This window comes from Nanorana parkeri, unplaced genomic scaffold, assembly GCF_000935625.1.
Source record: "Nanorana parkeri isolate BGI_ZX_2015 unplaced genomic scaffold, ASM93562v1 scaffold782, whole genome shotgun sequence".
Classification (NCBI taxonomy): Eukaryota; Metazoa; Chordata; class Amphibia; order Anura; family Dicroglossidae; genus Nanorana; species Nanorana parkeri.
The window spans coordinates 178,893-200,718 of record NW_017307050.1 but is presented as its reverse complement, the minus strand read 5'-3'; the positions used below and the strand labels follow the sequence as shown (position 1 = coordinate 200,718).

At 37.9% G+C, this 21,826-nt stretch overlaps 1 protein-coding gene across 1 annotated transcript in view; it reads left to right on the top strand.

Moving 5' to 3' along the window:
- Positions 1 to 19,860, top strand: part of MXRA5 (matrix remodeling associated 5) — a 78,290-nt gene extending 58,430 nt beyond the window's left edge. The window contains exons 3-8 of the mRNA XM_018564789.1: positions 2,575 to 2,783; positions 5,759 to 5,888; positions 6,402 to 6,792; positions 8,285 to 13,297; positions 14,631 to 15,531; positions 17,626 to 19,860. Of these exons, the coding sequence (XP_018420291.1) occupies positions 2,575 to 2,783; positions 5,759 to 5,888; positions 6,402 to 6,792; positions 8,285 to 13,297; positions 14,631 to 15,531; positions 17,626 to 19,531 (8,550 nt within the window). The 3' untranslated portion in view covers positions 19,532 to 19,860. The remainder of the gene's footprint in view (positions 1 to 2,574; positions 2,784 to 5,758; positions 5,889 to 6,401; positions 6,793 to 8,284; positions 13,298 to 14,630; positions 15,532 to 17,625) is intronic.
- Positions 19,861 to 21,826: the final 1,966 nt, after the last annotated feature.

Genomic DNA, 21,826 nt, shown 5'->3' with positions numbered 1-21,826 from the left:
GGGGATGAGATTCAGGTCGGACATGGGTTTGAGGTGGGCCCAATCCATTTGTAGTTTGGGGTCCAGGTGAAATAATGCAATTCACTTTTGCCTTTGAACCTTGATCATCTAGCCTAGTAGGGACAATAATGGGGCTTTGTTATGTGCCAGTCCCCTCACTATAAAAAGGTGGGGTAGTGGTTGATTTACTAAAGGCAAATTGGCACTTTGTGTGGAATTTTTACTTTGTGACGGAATTTTCCTTTGAAAGTATTTTTTCCTTGCACATGATTAGATAATGAAAGTCAGCAGGACTTCACCTCATTCAGTAAGCTAAGTGAAAATTCCCTTAAAAAAGAAAACGCTTTTGCAAATTGGACAGCCTACTTGCCTTTAGAAAATCAAAGCCATGATGTCAGTGTATAGGAAGCAGGAAACTTGATCAGGGTCACTGTACAGTACAGGGAAACTGTACTTTAATGCTGATTGCTAGGTCTTTGGGCACCCAACCTTTGCTGTTCTGAAGTCTTACAGGAGGTGAAAGTAATATGTGGGACTTATATTGGAATCTGGAAGCCCCATACTAATAAGGGTTCCCCCAGGATATCCACCTCTTCCCAGGAAAATTAGTACAGAGGTCCATTGGTACTCCTTACTCATTCCCATAAACAGTCAAAGTAGTATTGAACTCTCAAACCTTTTTTCAATAATTAATCCAGATCATTGACACACAATGAAATATACATTGTCCAGCAATTTTTTTTTATATTTTTGACCAAGCACTTACAGTCATCATATTTCTTCCTGTCCAGTACAAGATCACTAGAGACTGCACAGCCTCCAGCAACTGTTCATCTACTAGCTTGGAGGGAGGGAGGAAAAGGGGCCAGGGGGGAGGAGAGTAGCTTGATTTGCTGTGTCTGTGTGTTTGTGGAGACACACACAGCTCACTAGCACACACAGGAGACCAGATGATTCTGCGGAAAACTAAAGCTTTACAACATCAAGAAACAGCATCCATTGTAAGTGATTAAATCAGCATTGGAATAGCTTAAGAACTTTTTGACTTTAATATCATTTTTAAAGGAAATAAACACATACACACCTTGAAAAAGGTCTTTTAAATGAAATAAAACACAAACACCAAAAATGTTTTTATTAATTAAACTCCTAACTGCTGTTGTGGGCCAACAACAAAAAAACAGCATTTTTTTGTGACTGAGTTTTTAAAAATAATTAATCTAGATCAAGCAAATATACATTGTCCAGCAAAGCATTGTTTACATTTCTGCCCAAATACTTACAGTCATCATGTTTCTGAAGTGCTGCTTCCTAGTCTCTCAGCTCAGCTTCCCCCGAACCTACTGCTCAGTAGAAGATCACAAAGTACAGAGCAGACTCCAGCAACTGTTCATCTACTAGCCATGAGAAGGAAAGACAGGGGAGCAGGGAGGAGGGAAGTGTCTTGATTTGCTGTGCTGTGCATGTTTGTGGAGACACACACAGCTTACTAGCAAACACAAGGGTGACTGCATAACACTCTGCTTGAGAAAGGAGTCACTCTAAAACAGGAAGTCAGGACCAGTGCTCAGGGGACCAGCTGATTCTGTAGGAAACTAAAACTTGTATACATCAAGGAGCAGCATTCTGTCTGCTCCAGTTTTGATACATTCTCCCCAAAGTGTTTTTATTTTTATTTTTGGATAGATAATTTTGGATAGATAGCTTTGGGTATTTAAACCCTTGCCATGTATTTATTGCTACTCCTGTCCTTAATGGGAAGCCACTATACTATTTGATCTGCATACCATTGTTTCCAGTACAGAAAGTGATGGCTAAAAAATAGAGTTGTTACAGAACCAGAATGTAAAGGGAAATATTCCAAAAGCTGTTCCAGTGGCATGTGTCTGAGAGGTTATTTACCCTTGCTTGGGAGAGATTTATTTACTTTCTTTTGTGCCTCTGGGACGAATCTCCTAAAAAGTACACAGGCAGTAAAACAATTCTTCACTCTTTGCAAAACTAAAAAAAAAAAAATTCTTTACATACTTGGCAGGGCACTAGGGACAAAATTGAAGTGAAATAGTTTGATAAATATATGTAATTATAGCAGATTACATTGTATTGTGTGTATTCTGTGTAAATGTCATGTTTGCACTTTTGAATTTCCCGCCGGCCCCGCCCCCCGCTGTGACGCCTGAAAAAGAAACTGAAAGCCGAATGCCGGCATCGGCCGGGTGCACACAGCAGAGGACACCGCGGGCTCGCAGGGACAAGGTAAGTGACACTTTTGCGCAATCCCGAGTGTGGCTCGGGGTTTACCGTTCTGGGTACTGAAAATTAACCCAGAGCCACACTCGGGAATACCGCCAGGGAGGTTAATAGGTGAGATGGGAGATCTCAATCAAATATAAGTAATGGCTTACTTTGTAGAGTTCTTACTTACAATAACTATTTAGAAAGTCACAGTAGAAAATAAGTGACTTGGAATATACTCATTCTTATTTCTGGTACTTTCATGATCTCACATAATTGTTTAATTGTTTCCTATTTGGACCTGTGAAAAAAATTTCCTTTTTTTTTTTTTACCTGCAGGAAAAAATGAAGACGTTAACGAAAATGTTTAGCCGGATTCATTTATGGTTGTTGCCAGTAATTATTGTAACTTCAAGATTTCCACACAGCATATTATCCTGTCCTCACCCATGTGCCTGCTATGTTAACACTGAAGTCCATTGCACTTTTCGATCACTAGCAACAGTACCAACAAGGATACCAAAACATGTAGAAAGGATTAATTTGGGGTATGTATAAGCTTTATTTTCATTTTCATCTCTTCTACAATTTCTTCCAAAATTGTAATATACTTGTCAAAAAATTACTGATATAATCATAAAGTTGCCACAATTCGTGCCTCTTCACCTCCCTCGAGAAAGTTTCCCATATATTTATTGACCTAAAACAACACCCTGATTTCCCACTGCAGGGCGAAAAGTAGTCACATAGCTCATTTGTTTCTACTGTGGCTATACACAGGTGCATTAGATTTAAAGCTGAACTCCAGGATCTCCATAATAAACCTCCAAATCCTCCCTTACCCATGCTTTTTTAACTGTACCATAATTTTAGTATAAAAAGTTAAATCACAACAAAAAAGAACTGAAAAGCACCTATGATATCACAAGGCAGAATTCTACCTTAGTCCTGGACACAACTTTCGACATGACTCCATGCTCCAGACTGAACTAAATCTCCCATAATGCTCATAATGCACTGGGAGTATGGTGATACAATTGGGCAGTAATGTGGGTGGTGTCAGGGGAATTATCTCTTCTCCTGTCACTGTCAGGTGACAGGAGAAGAGATAATTCCCCTGACACCTTCCCCTTAGCTGCAAGCTGTGGTTACAGGCAGAGACCAGATTCACACCCACAAGACAAGGATTACATAGAAGTGTGATAGTTGCAAGCTCGAACTACAGTAGTTCTGTTCCACAACTGGAGAAGAGAAGAGAGTTGACAGCTATGACTGGCTGTGTACAAAGGGAAATCTGTTCCCTACATTTATTTTTACCCACAGTCTCCATGAGTTTGTGTGAGATACCAGCAGCATTGACATAGAAATCATGGTCAAACTCTGGTAAGGCAAAGCATTGATTACTGTTACATTTGTTCTACCCAGAGTTCAGCTTTAAAGCGAAGGGAAAGCCAAAACTTTTTTTGACGAGGTGTCTCCACTGAAGGCTTTTTCCTCACCTCTTGCTCTGGTGACAACTCTAACATTATGAATTTGCCCTCAATTTCTATCTCAGTGAAAATAGTCAGCAGCATCAATAGAAAGGGTGAAACCTCCCCAGCGGGAACAGGGAAGCAATGAAAACTTGACAGAAGTCCTAACCCATGCCTGCTCTATCTGTAACCTAAACAAATTACCTTTATGTACACTTTAAGATGTAGGTTTCAACTGCTGCCAGTAGATCAACTGGTCATGGAAAACTCAGGTTATATTAACCATGGAAAACTTTGTTTAGTGAAATTGGTAGCCACCAATGTGAACATTTGTTTGTTAACCTTTAAATGGCATTGCTTGTATGCATATTATAATAGAAGACTACAAAACATGTAGGTTTCTCACTAGAGATGAGCTCAGGTTCGGACCAAACCTGGTCTAAACCTGAGCTCCTCTGAAGTCGAGAGCAGCGGGGCAGTGCATTCTTCGCCCCACAGCTGCACATAAACAAAGGGGTGGGATTCTTGTGCTAATATCACTGGCCATATATGGCCACATGTCCATATTTGGTCAATGTAATTGACCAAATATAGCCATGTGGCCATTAAAGTCAATGACATCATTTCATTTTGCCCCTTTGCTTATGTGCGGTTGATTGGGCAGAAGCTAAAGGAGCTTCCTGCCATGTTCAAAGGGCTCCTTTTGTGTTTCATCTGTAGTTCACACAGATGGCCCATGGTACTTTTTCGGTTTACTGAATAAAGATTTTCTTGTCGTATAAAATGTAATTTCTAAACATGTAAATTGTAAATTTTAACAAATAACATTGTCATATGGGTTAAAATTAGAACGTTTGCATCAAAGTCATTTTTTGAAAAATTAGAGCTTAGCTTAGTGCTGATGGGTTTTAATAGCCACATAAAGAAAGAAGAAAAAAGCCACACTCCTTGGATCTACTATATATCAAATTTGTTGGTATCTTTACATCCGGTTACACTCATCATCCCCATCCTACAGCCAGCTGCCTCTAACGTGTTCCTACAAATGACCCCACATGTTAGAGGCGGCTGGCTGTAGAATGGGGATGATGAGTGGGCCTGGAATGTAAAGATACCAATATATGTGATATACAGGGGATCGAGGGAGTGCAGATTTTTGTTTTTTGGTTGTTTATGTGAAGTCGGAGCGCAAGCAAGCTCAGAGCATGCACCTTTGATGCTTCCAGGGAGCTGAACTAGTGCAGGAATTGGAGCAGTGATATTTATATTTGAAGATTACTAGTTTTTAGGGGTCCTTTCATTATTTTTCTAGACACATGAGATAAATCAGGACAAGTCAGGGCAATACAAAAAACATATGCAGTACATATCTGCATTAAATGCACATTTCCCTTTGCTTAGCCCTTCAATATCCTGCAAGTAGAAAAAAAAGTATCTTTTGATCTTCCTAAGTCCTCCTGTTGGCTGAAAACACAGTCCTTTTACGTAACCAAAATTACAAAGAGTGGTATCAGCTCTGCCCACTTGTCTTTTTCTGAACTACAGAGCACTTGCCCTCTTTTTATCTCCACAACATGGTTATAGTTCAAGGATATGAGCTAGGAAGAACTGATTAGACATCTTTGAGATAGCACAGGTAGAGAGCACAGGATACAGGACAGCTCTAAATATGTGATAGTATCAATAGGTATTTTTTCACTTCTTAGTCAGATTTAACAGACCAAAGGGGATCAAATAAGGGAAGTTTATTGTTAGCGTTTACCTACACTCAAATGTGAGTGTGTAGCAGCAGTGGTACAAACACCCCATCTTGAGCAGGAACTGTGTCCACTATTGGTGAGAACAGGGCTGGGAACTGTGGAAAGGAGATGTACAGACATTTACAAGAAACATTAAAAAAGACCACCACGCTCTACTTATAGAATATCAAATTTCAGTAAATTGATCCATTCAGAAATTGAATACTTCCTGTCTGAATGTAGCTTGGATTTACACTGGACTTTCCAATAACGAAAAGCTACATTTCTCACATTTATCATTGTTGCTTTCAGGTTTAACAGCATTCAATCCATACCTGAAAATTCATTTGCTGGGCTTTCAAAACTGGAGATGCTTTTGATTCATAGCAATGATGTGCAAAACATTCCCAATGGAGCTTTTAAAGACCTGAATTCTCTGCAGGTACTATGCTTAATTAACATTAAATGTCTGCACAAACTGCTTAAAAAAAATGTCACTTTAGTTCTAAAAGGACAATAAAGTTCACAAATAATCTGTTTATACAATGTTCGATATCTTCCAAATAGCTTGTTTTGGTGTGTTAATGAGGTAATGGGCTTGGTCAATATATATTTATCATTCCCTGTGTGTAGGTTGATCTTAAACAGAAATGAGCACTTAACCCTTGCAGTGTGGGGGTAGTAAACACTTGTAAAATAGGAGAAGTGAGTTTTACACTGTAGATATGATACACTGTACAGTCATATATTTATTTTTTAGTATCCAGTATGTCCCATGCTGCTGTTCATAAACTTTGAAAAAGAAAAAAAAAAGTCAAGGACAAAATGAGTCAAACAGACTGAAATAGAGTGAAAGGCAGACACATACATATATAGTCCAGTAGAATTTGCATTTTTGGTTTAACCATATGTGCTGTATTACTAGTTGTTTAACCGTATGTATATATCTCTACAGGTTTTCAAAATGAGCTACAACAAGCTGAAAGTGGTTACCAGTCATACATTTCATGGACTTTCTGGCCTAACTAGATTACATGTTGACCATAATAAGATTGAAACTATCCATCCTAACGCATTCAATGGTTTAACTGCATTAAGACTGCTTCATTTAGAAGGAAACCTACTTCACCAGCTTCATCCCAACACCTTCTGCACTTTCAGTTTTCTAGACTACTTCAGACAATCAACGTTAAAACATCTTTATATATCAGACAATATGCTTCAAACACTACCAGCTAGTATGATTAAAACAATGCCATTTCTGGAAAATCTGTACCTCCATGGGAACCCCTGGGCTTGTGACTGCCAGCTAAAGTGGTTACTTGAATGGGATGAACAATCAAATGGTAAGAGTTTTGACAATATTTATATTAAGTGCCTTCCTCAAACAAAACTCATACTTATTTTTCGGACTTTAAGAGCTATATGAAGTCTGCATGTGATTTTATTAGATTTGCCAGCAGACATAAAACTTTAATACATCAGGTCCTCTTCCCATCACATATAGCAGCTGTAGAGTTAAAAAAACAAAACTGTAGAATAAAAAAATAAATCAACACATATACGTCTATCCCCCAGCTTCAATACTGCAGGTGGTAACATGAGACTGCTTCCGGTGAGATTCCAGAGAATCCCTCTTTACCATCTTGTCTTGAATTGTATTGTAATTGTAATGTCTTCCTTATATTGTAAAGCGCTGTGCAAACGTTTGGCGCTATATAAATCCTGTATTATAAATAATAATAATAAAGTACCCCAAACCTTGTGAGAAGATGCTGAACCATAGGGCAACATTGTGTTGCCAGAATGAGGACATCCCTCTCGCCCTAGGCAGTGAGGGGCAGAAACTGGGGATAAATAATTTTTCCCGGTGGATTTTTTTTTCCTACTGTAAAGCTGCTCTCTGTTACGGGGGGGGGGGTCCCTAATATATTAGACAGACCTTGTATTTTTACTGCTAGGTCCGCTTTAGATATATGTCTTGAATAAAAGTGAGTTTTATGAGTACATGGATGACATTACATTTTGCTCCGTAATAATATATGTAAGTATGAAAGGGAGTATGAAATGTTTAAAACTTTCATTAGGTTTGTATTGCAGTGTTCCCACATCAGAGATTCCCTCTCACTTTCTGTCCCAGTGGCACAATGTGTGTGTCAAAAACTGAGACAAAAAGTAATAAAATCTCCCCCTTAAAAAAAGACAAAACATTTTGGCTAGGGTTGAGATTATTGTAATTATATATCATTCTAAGGTTATTTTAGTAAATGTTAGTACAATGTGAGGCAACTGGTTAAGATGAAAGTTGTAGTGCAAATGTAAACTCTAGTGCACATGTAAACTCTATTTCCTGTTTTTGGGAGGAAATAATTAACAAAAGTGATTGGCATTTTCAGCTTGTCATAGCTTCATAAGTAACAATTCCTAATTGAGTCACATAGTAATTCCCCATAGCTCACACTAAATTCTATGATACACCTAGGTTTATTTTATTACATTACTTTTAAGCTGTTTATGTCAGAAAGCTGATAGACTTTAAATTAGCAAGCTCTATATAAACGTTTGATGAAAACTATGCAGACTGTGACTTTGCGTCCCAATATGAAAAAGACAATTAAACACTGTTTTCATTAAATGCTGTAATTCTTTGTTGTGCTATATATAGCATGATGTAGAGCAGGTGCTTTTAAGTTCAAAGGATGAAGTTAACTAGATAATTATGTCTACATGTAGCTAGCATGGTTTAGTTGCTTTGAAGAATCTACGTCTTTGTATTGATGTATTGTTATTACTTATCCAGATGTAGAATATTACATTTGCTGTTTCATATCTCCATAGGTGTGTTAAAATGTAAGAAGGATAGATCATATGAAAATGGACAGCTGTGCCCAATGTGTTCTACTCCAAAACATCTCCAAAATCAAGAAATTCAGGGTTTAAAGGATATGCCCTGTTCGCGTCCTTTTATCTCCTCCACATTCAGGATAAACAACAGTGACACCTCCTCTGAAGATGATGATAATGATTTGCCATCATTAGAGATAAATAAAGGTTTTATTGGACATATTGTTTTAAATCTGACAGATGAACATGGGAATAACGTCAACTTGGATTGTCAGATGAAGGAAACAGAAGACTTCAGCAAAATTCAGTGGAACCAACTTCATCCAGAAGAGATTGATATCAACGCAACCTTTGCTGTGGATTTTGAATGCCCCATGACTCGGGATAACTATGAAAAATTATGGAAACTAATTGCTTATTATAGTGAGGTTCCTGTCAAACTGGAAAGGGAGCTGTTGTTTACAGATAGCTCCAAAGTTACTTATAGATATAAACAAAATCTAAACCATGATTCCTATTATTACACAGGCGTAAAGGCTGTCATATCTGCCGAGCCAGAGTGGGTAATGCAATCCATCGTCAAGCTTCAGCTGAATAGAAGACTGAGCAATGCTAAGAAAGTTACCCTCTCTTTTTCTACACAACTTTCACAATCACTTCACACAAAAGATATTCAATATCCAAAAAACAGTTGGGTTATGATAAACAGTAATGATCGGACCAAAACATCTTACAGTGTCATCAAAGGACAAGTTTGCCAATTAAACTGCAATGTGAAGTCTTCAGAAACCCCTACCTACAAATGGAGTCTGCCAGATGGGACAACAATAAAAGCTCCACATAATGACCCTAACAATAGATATTCCATAGGAATTAGCGGCCAGTTGGTAATCAAAGCAGCTGATTTTTCTGATTCTGGAATGTACCATTGTATCGCCCAAGTAAATCATGAGGTAGCCACTTTACCTATCAGAGTGGTTGTGCAGCCTCCAGCAAATGAGATCTCCGAGAGCAATGTTAAGGTAGTCGCCAAAACCATTGGTGAACCTATAACTTTACCTTGCAATGCCCATGCCAATCCGGATGCTGATGTTAACTGGATTTTACCAAACAATAATATTATTAATTCAGGGACAAATAAAACTGGTGCATACTTTTTAAATAATGGTTCCCTCTATATTTCAAATACAAAGCTTACAGATAGCGGTCTTTATAGATGTATTGCTATAAATCAGTATGGAGAAGACCATTACAGTGTTCAAGTAACAATACTGAAAAAGCTTCAGGAACAGCTGAAAAAAGTGACATTAATTAAAAAAAGGCCTATTGTAAAAGTATCAACAAAAGCAAAGTATGATCTAATAGATGATGATAGGGGTTCAGGAGAGAGAGACATTGAAGAGGAGAAAGATAAGTATTACAAAGTACAGGACAGGGTTAATAAGGGCAAAGATAAAGGTTCTTCTGTAGGAAGAGGCCAAGGCAAATTGAACAGAAAAGATCGAAAGAAAACTAACACATGGAAAAATACAGAAAAATATAAAGAGAGTAATGTGGCTGAAGGAAGAAGGAAATTTGAATCTAGGAAAAGAGTAATTGGAGGCAATAAGCAGATTGATCCTAAGCAATGGGCCAGCATTTTAGCCAAGGTCAGAGGGAGAAATGTTCTAAAAACCACAGAATTCCCCCTCCTCACCACCCCAAGAGCAACTACTGAACCAGCATTCACTGATGATGTTACATCACCATCTTCTCTCCCTATACCTTCATCCATAACAGAATCAGCAATTGTTGAAGAAGCATCAGCTGATGACGATGAATTACTATATATAACATCTTCGCCAAAAGTAACCATAAGGCAATATGATGACTTAACAACATCGCCAGCTGATACAACTGCAGCAGTGACTAAAGAAGAGTCATATGACTATAATGATATCTCCTTGGAGACAGAAAGTGACGAGTCTATGGCAACAGAACAACCTGATTCAGTGAGCACACTTGCCACATCAAGTTCTGATATCTCAACACTTGAAAATATTGATATAGAGGACACTATCTACTCAGTAGGTGAGGAGGACTTAAGACCTTTCACGGAAGAAGAAGATACAAATACACAGATATACGATACAGATGACCTTACCGGAACTGTCAGCAGTGAACAAGAAAACCCTATATATGATTTGTCTACTTTGGAGACTGAAACCTTTGTTACAGAGCAAAATGTGCCAATCCATGATATGGAAAATCATTTCATTGACATCACAACACCTTCCATTGATACAACAGAATTTAGTACATTTGCAAGGTCCACTGTATTGAAATCTACACAATTTACCCTTGAAGAACCCATAGTTCCTGAAAATGAGAAAGAAAATGAGATATATACCACCACACCAAGCCTTTCAGGAGAAATATCTAATGATAATATAAACCACTGGGAAGTAGATAAAGATATCTCTTCTCCATCTCCAACCACAACTAGAATTCCAGATAATGAACAAATTGTTTCTAAAGCCATAGACAATATTATACCTAAGTTTAGTTTTTCTATTCCTACCCTATCTTCTACAACTGCCAGCTACAATTTGGTACCTATATTTTCTGCTCCAGTCACTGAATATGTCAGAGAGGATTCTTTTGAGCCAACTGAAAAAGTTGTGGATACTAATGATATGCATGGATCAGAAAAATTTTCAGTGGAAACAGGGCAACAATTAGTGACCACCGCCCTTAATCCCCATACTCTTTCTCATAGTATTTCCAGTGATAGAAAACTGGTGACATCTCCTGTTGTAGAAACAACAACCATTGGAACAACACCCATATATAGGCAAATAACAACTACTACCTCCCAGTCTATAACACATGGCAACGTCCAGTATCCTCGAAGAAGAAACCATGGAAGACGAAAATTCAGACCAAATCGCTTTGGACACCGTCAGAATCAGATTGTTCCTACAGTGCCTTCTTATAGGGATGTAAATGTTATCACTCAGAAATCTTTTGTAATGGAATCTGAAGTCAAGACCACTAAACTGTTTAGTCACCCTCTAGATAATAGCATTCATCAGCCTGCTGAAATTACACAGCCAGCAGTTAAATTAACAACATCTAATCCAACAGTGCCCCAAATTTCAGCAAATGGTATGTCAAGACATATTCAATTTACTACTCCTGCAGCCGAAACACAAACATTTAAAACATTGGAATCACCACTAGTTGCACCTGTTACAATTATGGCAGAACAAGTATCAGATGCCACACCTAGCTCAAGACATGCACAAGAATATATAACAAAGTCAAGCAAAAATATAATAGCAATTGAAGCAGAACAGCCTTTTTCTTATACTACCACACCAAGTTACTCCATTACATACTCACCTCCATCATTGCCTGCAACAGATTCAGATACTTCAAAAGATGCTGATGTAGAAGTCTATATAGATGTAGATCAGCCAGTTGTAACAGAGTCATCACAAGTACCTGTAGAGAAACTACAAGTGACTACTCATGCTGTTCAGATTGAAAATGTATCAAAAGATTTAAATAATAGACAGAACAAGATTCTTGATAGGACCACAATGTTGCCAGTACAGGTCACACAGACAACTGACCACTTCATAAAATATTTTAACAATGCAGAAAAAGGACCTAAGCAGCTTCCTACCTCAACAGCAGTAAAAACAACACAAACAATGACAACCACTGTTAGTAAGGAAGAAAACGATCACAGAACATTGTTATTCCATTCAGGAAGTAAAGAAAAACTAGGCAAGCCAGTTGAGAATACAACACCTAATCCTGGAAGACAAACAAATGTGTTTGCTTTTACAAAAAAAGCCTTTTTCCCCACAACATACTTTCACCAAAGGTCCACAGATATGCAGTTTGTACCTACTCAACCATCATTTTCTAGGAAAACCATTGATCAGGACGCTGTAAATCAGTTTGCCTCAACGGAAACAACAAAACTTGTGCAATCAAATAACCCCTCAAAATTAAATGAACTAGATCCATATTCTTCCATCAAAAACAAAATATTTGTTCAGCCAAAGCAGGAAAACATTAAAGATATCCATACCACAAGATCAAATAACAGCCTTCTTTATAACACCAAATATCATCATAAACCCAGAGTAGTGAATAACCATCATCATGCAGTAGTTCCACCGTATTACAATCCTTCAAGAGCTACTATAAGACCACCTTTAATTGGAACTCATGGACCTCTTCGCTACTTTATTACTAATCAGCCTCCTTCAGTAACAAATAAACCAGAAATAACAGCTTACACAGCTCAAGAAAGAAAAACCTATACACCATTTATTTCAACCACCCTGCCAGCTACAACAACTACAACAGTGATTCCATTATTCAGGCCAAGGCCAGCAACACCAAATAAATATAACCAAGGACAACGAATAACACCGTATTACAGGCCATTTGGTAATAATGTTATTACTAATGGTAAAGGCACCGCAATACGATTTCCTTATCAAGTAAATCCATACTACATAAACCCAAGAAACCCTTATCGTTTTAATAGAACAAGTCATTTTCAGTTTACTGTGACATCCAAACCAAATATTCCATCATTTGTAGTCCCAGACAATGTAACGCCTAGAACTTTTACTACAACATTGATCACAACACCAATAACTACCACATCCCCTGCTCCAGCTGTGACCAAAGTCTTAACAACATCAACAACGTTAGCTGTGACAACTTCACCTTATATTGCACAAACCCGAATGCCACAGATTAGCCATACATTACATCCGTACTGGTATTATATTAATGTTAATCAAAGACCTCGATTTACAATTGGTAAAACAGAAGCAACACCTCAACCTCCTGTTATCGCCAGAGTCCAAGAAAGTAAACCAAGTATTATAACCACTGGCCTACAGTTTGTATCTCTGCCATATGAAATTAATGCTATTTTTGCATGTGAAACTACTGGTGAGCCTAAGCCCGTCATTACATGGACAAAACTTGCCACAGGTAATTTGTCAAGTTTTACAGTTTCTTCTTGTAAAGATAAATGTTTTATCAAAAATACAGGTGCATTTTATTTGGTGCAAAGAAACAACTCTGTGACTAAGCTAAGACCCCTGCTATCGGATACAAAGTGCAGGCACTGTCTTTGTCCTTCAACTTCCTGTCACTATACCCAAATGCTGCACTGTTCTAACAGATACAGCTCTGACACTTCTCTGTAGTATCAAAACTTACCTGGCTCTATCTGCCTTCTGCACATTTCTCTTGGCCAGTGAGTCAGCCCATAATAGTGATGGGGGAAAAAGTAAGGGAGCAGGCAAGCTTTAATGCTATCAGAGAATGTCAGAGCTTTACCATGTAGATCAACCTGTTGTTTGGGCTTAGCAGTAGAGGCTGTTACATGTATGTGCACACACCTTTGGGTCACTCTACGTTATACCTCATGCCAGTTTTGTCTGCTTACAGAAAGAGTTGCATTAGGTCTTGAGGTCAACAGCTTGGGGATGGTACTATTTGAGTACTGAGAACAAATATACATTCTGCAGCTGTCCTAACCACCTCTGTTGTCCTTACCACTCTAATAGGCAAGAAATAAGTATCAGGACAAGGGGACTGTAGTAAGGACATTGGGGCCATGCTTTGAGGGACAGCTTGTACCAAAGGTACTGTTGCTCTTTAATGTTTACCAACCTGCTGCATAGATTCTGATGATTCATTGGGGTTGATTTACTAAAGGCAAATAGGCTGTTGACTTTGCAAAGGAATTTGCACAAACATTACTTAGCTAAATTAATGTGGTCAAACTTCACTTTGCAATGAATATGGAAAATTAAAAAAATATATTTTTTTGCTTGCACATAATTGGATGATGCAAATCAGCAGAGCTTTACCTAATTCACTAAACTAAGAGAAAAATCCCTTGCAAAGTATACCATTTATTTGCCTTTAGTAAATCAACTCCATTGCCTACTAAGCTAAAGACAGAGGGCTGACATAAAAATTGGTTTGCTGTACTAGGGGAAATGTGTTAACTGCCTGGTTGGGCAGTGTGGCTGACTTGCGTACAACACAAGACTGGCTGCACAGTTACACATCCCACTAACGGCTAACATTAACTATATGTATTAAACTGTGCCTTTAGCTATTTGCATTGTCTTTTTCAGGAGCATTCTGTACCCTACATGTGAGGAGTTACATCAAATATCAAATTTCTTGCATTCAAAAATGATGCTGCTTCACTGATAGATTAAGCAAACTCATTTTCAAAATGGCTACTGTTTATTTTGTTTGTTGTGATTTTACATATTGTAATTTTTTCTGCTTGTGATTTAAATAGGTGCAGTCATGACGTCAAGCACCAGAATACAGCGATTTGAAGTCTTGGATAATGGTACTTTGCATATCCAGAACCTTCAGCTACAGGACCGTGGACAGTATATGTGTACAGCACAGAACAAGCATGGCATTGACAAGATGACTGTTACTTTGGCTGTCATTGCTCAGCAACCCAAAATGTTGTCATCTCGATACAAGGATATTTTAATTTATCTTGGAGATACAATCATAATGGACTGTAATTCCACTGGAATACCGACTCCTCAAATTTCTTGGATATTGCCTGATCGGAGAATAGTACGGACAGTTTCCTTAGCAGAGTCTCATATCATGCTTTTACCTAATGGAAGCTTATCTATTAAAGAGGTTACTTTCCCAGACCGAGGAAGCTACAAATGTGTTGCAAGCAATGTGGCAGGAGCTGACAGTTTGACTGTTAAGCTTCAAGTATCACCCTTGCCTCCCTTAATTCAACAGGAAAAAGTGGAAAATATTTCTCTGCCTCAGGGTCACAGCATATTTATCCACTGCTCAGCGAAAGGTGCTCCTCCACCTACTATTCGATGGGTGCTTTCAGATGGAACCCAGGTTAGGCCATCCCAGTTTGCAAATGGAAACTTGTTTGTTTTCCCTAATGGAACACTCTACATAAGAAATAGCTCACCAAAAGACATTGGGAAATATGAGTGCATAGCTGCAAATGTTGTGGGTGCTACCAGGAGAATAGTACATTTAGATGTAAATAAATATCCATTAAATGCTAAAATTACTGCAAGCTCTCCCCAGAAAACAGATGTGTCTTATGGTGGAAACCTACGCTTAGACTGCAGTGCAGCAGGAGATCCTTGGCCAAGAATAATGTGGAGACTTCCATCTAAACGTCTGGTAGATTCTTTTTTCAGGTGGGTTGATTCTCAGTAACATGTTCTATGTTATTTCACAGACCTTGATATATTTATAGAGATAAAAGTACAGCAAATCAAGTACTTTAAATGCTTACTTTTTTTTCCTTTACATAAACAACTTTTCTTTTATATGCAATGTGTCTTTAAACTTGCTAGCAAATTGTATGCCATCAGGAAGAGTCAATTCCCTAGCATAGCTCCCTCACTCCTGCCATTTCATAGTCTTCACATCTACGGGGAGTCTCCAATTACTGCCTGTGCTGGCCTATTTCTCCCTTTACCTCCATGCATAACATTTTATGTAGTTGTTGGGGTAGTGACACTGGAGTGACAGCTCTGAATCTGCTGGGACCACTGACATACAAGAAGCTGGCTACCAGCAGTAGTCTCAGGGCTTTTAGATGTCTACCCAAGGGAGGCTTTTATGGGTAAATGCCATGCCTAAAATACACTAAATGCATGTATAATATCATGTAAAGATTGTTGTTGAAATTACATATTTTAAGTCTCTTTTAATGGGGTAGGGCAATTAAATTTGGTTAAACAGTATACATGTCAATATTATAGGAAATAAAGAAATACAGACTGATTAAGTTTGCACATCTACACATACAGTGGTCAGACATTAGCAAGGTACAGAAATGACAACTGCTGCTACCACATTTTGGTCCAAAAACTACCAAACAAGGTGGGAAAGATGTTGCAACATGGTAAAAACAGTGTGATTTAGTCCTAATTGGGATGTTAAAACAGATTCGTTTCACAACCAAAATTTGTTCTGGTAACTACATTTTTTACAACTCAATGGTGGGAAAGAATCAGAATTTTGAATTGAGAAAGCTGATTGGATGACCAGTAAAATGTCTTCAAGAAAAATACAGCAAGTCCAGTTGCTTTGACTTATTTTTTTTACAGATATTTGATATAGGGGTCTGTGGTTATGTGAGTAATAGCATGATTGTAAATCATCTCATATCATTTCTACACATTGTATACAACAAATGTCTTTTTCAACATATGTGAAAAATAGAATGCATGCTTTTCAACTCCTCTATTTCCTCTAGAAAGGGTGAACAATGGGGAATTGATTATTGCTAATAAAAGTAAACCTGTGCTGAGAGAAGTACATAGACCCCACTGTTGACCTCTCTTTCTAAAAATGCTTGTTGTCTGGATGTCAAACTGTTCCAGTCACTTTAATACAATCTGAATCACTTACCTAAAATAAGTGCACATTTCAGTAGTTCTGATTAAACTCTGATCTTATATGTTTAATGCTTGTTTAGATAGGATTGAAGCCCATGGCAGTTGCTTAACTAATATTTTCATAAAAGCTGACAGCCTCTTGTTTTCTTTACAGTGTATGTAAAGCCAAAACTTTGTTTTATGTCCTTATTAGAGTAGGACAGGGTACCCCTTACCCCTATCATGTCCTGCTAGGAAGATTTCCCTTAATTTCCTGTTCCAGAGAAGCAACAGAAAAATTACCATCTTAGACAGTTGTAAATGGAAATGTGGCCCCACTGAAAAATTTCTCCTCACGTCGTTTGGTAACAACTCAAGAGTTTGGGATTTTTCCCCACTTTCTGTGTCCAGGATAAATAGAAAAGGTAAATCTTTGCAGCATGGACACGGACAGCAATACAAACTTGACAGAGGGTCTAACCTCCCGTAGATAGACAGATAGGTAGATAAACGGTACTAACCAAAATGGTAATACTAATACAAATTAATTTTAAAAAACCCTTAGGTTTATTAAAAATAGACATTATATAGAAATAACAGAAATGAGAATTCCCAAAGTATAGATAACATAGACATAACATATACAGGATAGATAGACTAAATACAAAATTATGGAAGGTGAAATTAATTTTAGGGGTGAATAAGAGTTGCAGACAAATCAAGAAAACCTTGTAGGATGGCTCATGCATGGCCAGGTAGGCCAATTTGGATCATTCTCTAATTTTATCACATGTGTTGACCGCATACAAACGGAATATTTCAGCCTTACCATAACGCTGCTTTTTATTGTTTACCACCTTTTTATGGATTAGCATAACCATTTTCTTTGTTGTTGCTTTTTTGTAGTTTTGACTCCAGAATCAAAACTTTCGCAAATGGAACTCTCATCATCTACTCTGTGACTGAAAAAGATGCCGGAGATTATTTGTGCATGGCAAGGAACAAGCTTGGCGATGACTATATGGTGCTTAAAGTAAATGTCATGATGAAGCCTGCCAAGATTCAGTTTAAAAATGAGGTTGACCACAAAGTCACATATGGAGGAGATCTAAAGGTGGATTGTGTTGCTACGGGTGTTCCAAATCCAGAGATTTCATGGAGTCTTCCAGATGGAAGTATGATTAATAATGATATGCAATCAGATGACAGTGGGACAAGAACACGAAGATACGTTGTATTTCATAATGGAACCTTGTACTTCAATGAAGTTGGAATGAAAGAGGAAGGTGACTATACATGCTATGCTGTGAACCAAGTTGGAAAAGATGAGATGAGGGTGAGTGTTAAAATAGTGGCGGAAAAACCAACTATTAAGAACAAAACTTATTCCATTGTTAACGTGCCATATGGAGATGTTATCACTGTTTCATGTGAAGCCAAAGGAGAGCCTGTTCCAAAAATAACATGGCTCTCCCCAGCCAGTCGACCCATACCTACATCATCAGACAAGTATCTTATTTACCAAGATGGTACTCTTTTAATCCAGAAAGCTCAACGATCTGATAGTGGAAACTATACGTGTCTAGCACAGAATAATGGTGGGGAGGATAAAAAGGTAGTGCAAATTCAGGTAAATGTCCTCCCTCCCAAAATCAATGGATATTCTGACAACATTTTGACAGTTAAAGAATCTGCAATGAAAGATACTCGCTTGCTCATAGACTGCAAAGCTGAAGGAATTCCGACACCCCGTGTCATGTGGGCTTTTCCTGAAGGAGTAATCCTTCCTGCTCCTTACTATGGAAATAGAATTACCGTCCATCGGAATGGAACCCTTGACATTAAAGTTCTTAGGAAAACTGATTCAGTGCAGTTGGTATGTATGGCAAGGAATGAAGGAGGGGAGGCAAAATTAGTAGCACAACTGACAGTCACTGAACCAGCAGTAAAACCTCAATTTACCAGTGACAATGAAAATATTGTTGTGTCTGAGGGTCAGGTTGGTACGCTTAATTGCTCAGCTGTAGGGATACCACAGCCTCATCTTATATGGATTCTCCCTAACGGAACAGAGATTAACAGTGGTAGTCACTTCCACAAACTGTTTCACAAGCAGGATGGCACATTGCACATTAGCTCTGTAGCATTTGCTGATGGAGGAACCTACCGTTGTAGAGCTGTAAACATAGCTGGATCCACAGACAAACTGGTCACTTTGCAGATTGGACGAAAACCACAAATGAGTAGCAATTATAATAACCTAGTAAGCATAATCAATGGAGAGACCTTACAGCTTCACTGCACTACACAGGGAGAACCAAGGCCTCATATTTCTTGGACACTTCCAAATGGAATGGTTATTGATGGGCCTCAGGTTAAAGGCCGCATATCTCTGTTGCAAAATGGAACCCTTATTGTAAAAGACACTTCAGTCTATGACAGGGGAAGTTACCAATGCAAAGCAACAACACAGTATGGTTCATCTACAATGAGTGTTCCTGTCATTGTGATAGCATATCCTCCTCGTATAACGACCAGTCCTGCACCGGTGATATATTCAAGACCAGGAAGCTCCATTCAGCTAAATTGCATGTCAATTGGAATACCAAAAGCTGAGATTACATGGGAGCTTCCAGATAAATCTCAGTTAACTGCAGGAGCACAGTCCCGCTTGTACGGAAACAAATTTCTTCATCCTCAGGGGACTTTAGTTATTCAGCACTCTTCAAAGAGAGATACAGGTTATTACAAATGCACAGCAAAAAATATACTAGGCAGTGACACAAAATCCACATATATACATGTATATTAAGATACATAAAAGCAATTGTACAGGTAAAATGCCCGTGACTGCCATACAAGTGCAAAGTATACTGTATCATTGTTTCCAATAGACAACCTCCAACTAATCACATCTGACATCTAAGTATACTCTACATTCAGTAAACCATACTATCTTTTGAAACAAGAATTATAAACTAACCAAAGCAAAGATGTAGATGTATGATAGATTGAAAGGTTATAGTTTAAATACATAGTTTTTCTTCCTCTTCTGGTATTTCATCTGTGTTGAATTTCTATTCACATTTCAGAGACTGTATCTTATTGATGCGTGTGGATTGGTCTCTGTCAAATTCTTTTTCAAACCTATATGCCAGTTTAACTATCATTTGAAGAAATATTCCACTCTGGATCTCTTTCCAGCAGCAAAATCCTTGGCTCAATCAGTTACCACCATTTGCTTGCACTTTAAATATAGGGAATGAAGTTGCCCCTTTATTTTCTTCAACAAATGTTACTTTTAAGATTACCTCCACTTTAAAAGACGAAAAGAGAATTTGTGGAGTGGTTTTGTAGTGTATAAACAATACTTACCTCCTTATTTTTGAATGCCCAATTAGTTGACTGTAAATTGATATCTACTTCTGGGACTTTTGACTTGTCCCTTTACCTAACAAGGTGCTAAAAAGTGCTCCACAGATTTGTGTGGGGATGTCATTGAAGGATGTAAGTCCAATTTGTTTCATAATACACAAACAGCTGATTTGGGATCAGAAGCGAAGGACTGCATGGGGTTTACATATACTGCTCAACCCAAACACATAATCTCTTGATTATTTCCATTCTAAAGTAGAGTTACCCTATTAGGGACCATTTTGGTCAGAAGAAAGTACTTGGCAAAGTAGTAGTACCTTCCTCAAGTAGAATTACAGCAAAAATGTATGAGTTCTGTTATAAATGCATTTACCAGAAGATCTTGGAAAGGCTAGATTAAATTAAATGACAACAAAATGTGTTTGTAATAATTTATTCTTTTTAGCTTCTATCCAGTTCATATTCATGTGCCTGATGGGTGGGTGCGTAGTACATAGTGTTCAATAGAACCTTGTCAGTACTACCCACTGAGATCTGTCTCAGGAGTGACAAGCGGAGCTCAGCACCAACAAGGAGGATAGAAAATCTCCATTGTGTACAATCCCTCTGTGTGATGTTTGTCTTAACATTAATATTTCGGAATGATACAGTATCACATTGACTTAATCTGCACCTTACTACCAAAGAAGTATTAATATTATTCACATTCTACAGTGATATGTGTTCTACTCTTTGAAAATGCTCTGAAATGCCCTATTCTAGAAAGGAAAATTATCTCCAAATACAAGGTGCTTCTAATGAACAGCACAGTATAGTATGGACAGTTCAATGCCATTATTGTGGTAAACCAATGTTTTCATACAGAAGCAGTTTGCATTTTTGCTATAGTTTTTCCTCTACTGAATTTTATAAGTGCATCTGTATGCTGGATAACTAATGTTGCATCTTGTAAAAAGCTAGCCCATTCAGTTCAAAAATGGGCTTTTATGAACTTGTTAACTAGGTTCACCTTTCATGCTTTTGCATATGTTCTATATTAATAATGTAACCATGAGACACAAATAAGTACAATACATGTCTAATTTTTTATAAATTATTGGTCTTTAAAAGACTTTGCTGCAGAACTGTGTTTATAATATTATTGATCATTGTACTGTACATTTTATAATAAATATTTGTTTTCCAAACAATTTGGTGTATGTTGCGGCATGTTCTTTAGGAAATGTGAATTTGTTTTTGACTCACTTTTAAAGTGCATGCAAAGCCCAAACGTTGTTTTTTCATTTTGGATAAAGTTTTTTTCTGCTGTCCATGTCCCAACAGAGACATTTGCCTTCCTGTCCCAAAGGCATACAGCACAAGATCTCTCCAAAATGATAAGACAGCTTTTGGAAAGTTTCCTCTCTATGTTGTTGAGACTGCTAAACCATTTTGGTTTACCATCACTTTCTCTACAAGAACCAATAAAGAGGGAATTAGAGAGGACTAATAGAGAGGTAAACCTCCTTGGTAGGGACACAGACAGCATGTGAAGCCTGCTGGAGGATCTAACCCTTCCGCAATTTATCCAAAACTAAAAAAAAGTTTGGGCTTTAGGGAAACCTGTCTTGAGAGACATATATTGGTGGTGAGAGATTACTTCCTTCTGAAAGTGCAAAATCTCTGGTTGTTATGCTGACTCAAGCTTTAAAGCTTTCCAAGTTTTTGACCTGTAAGTATGCAGATCAGGAAA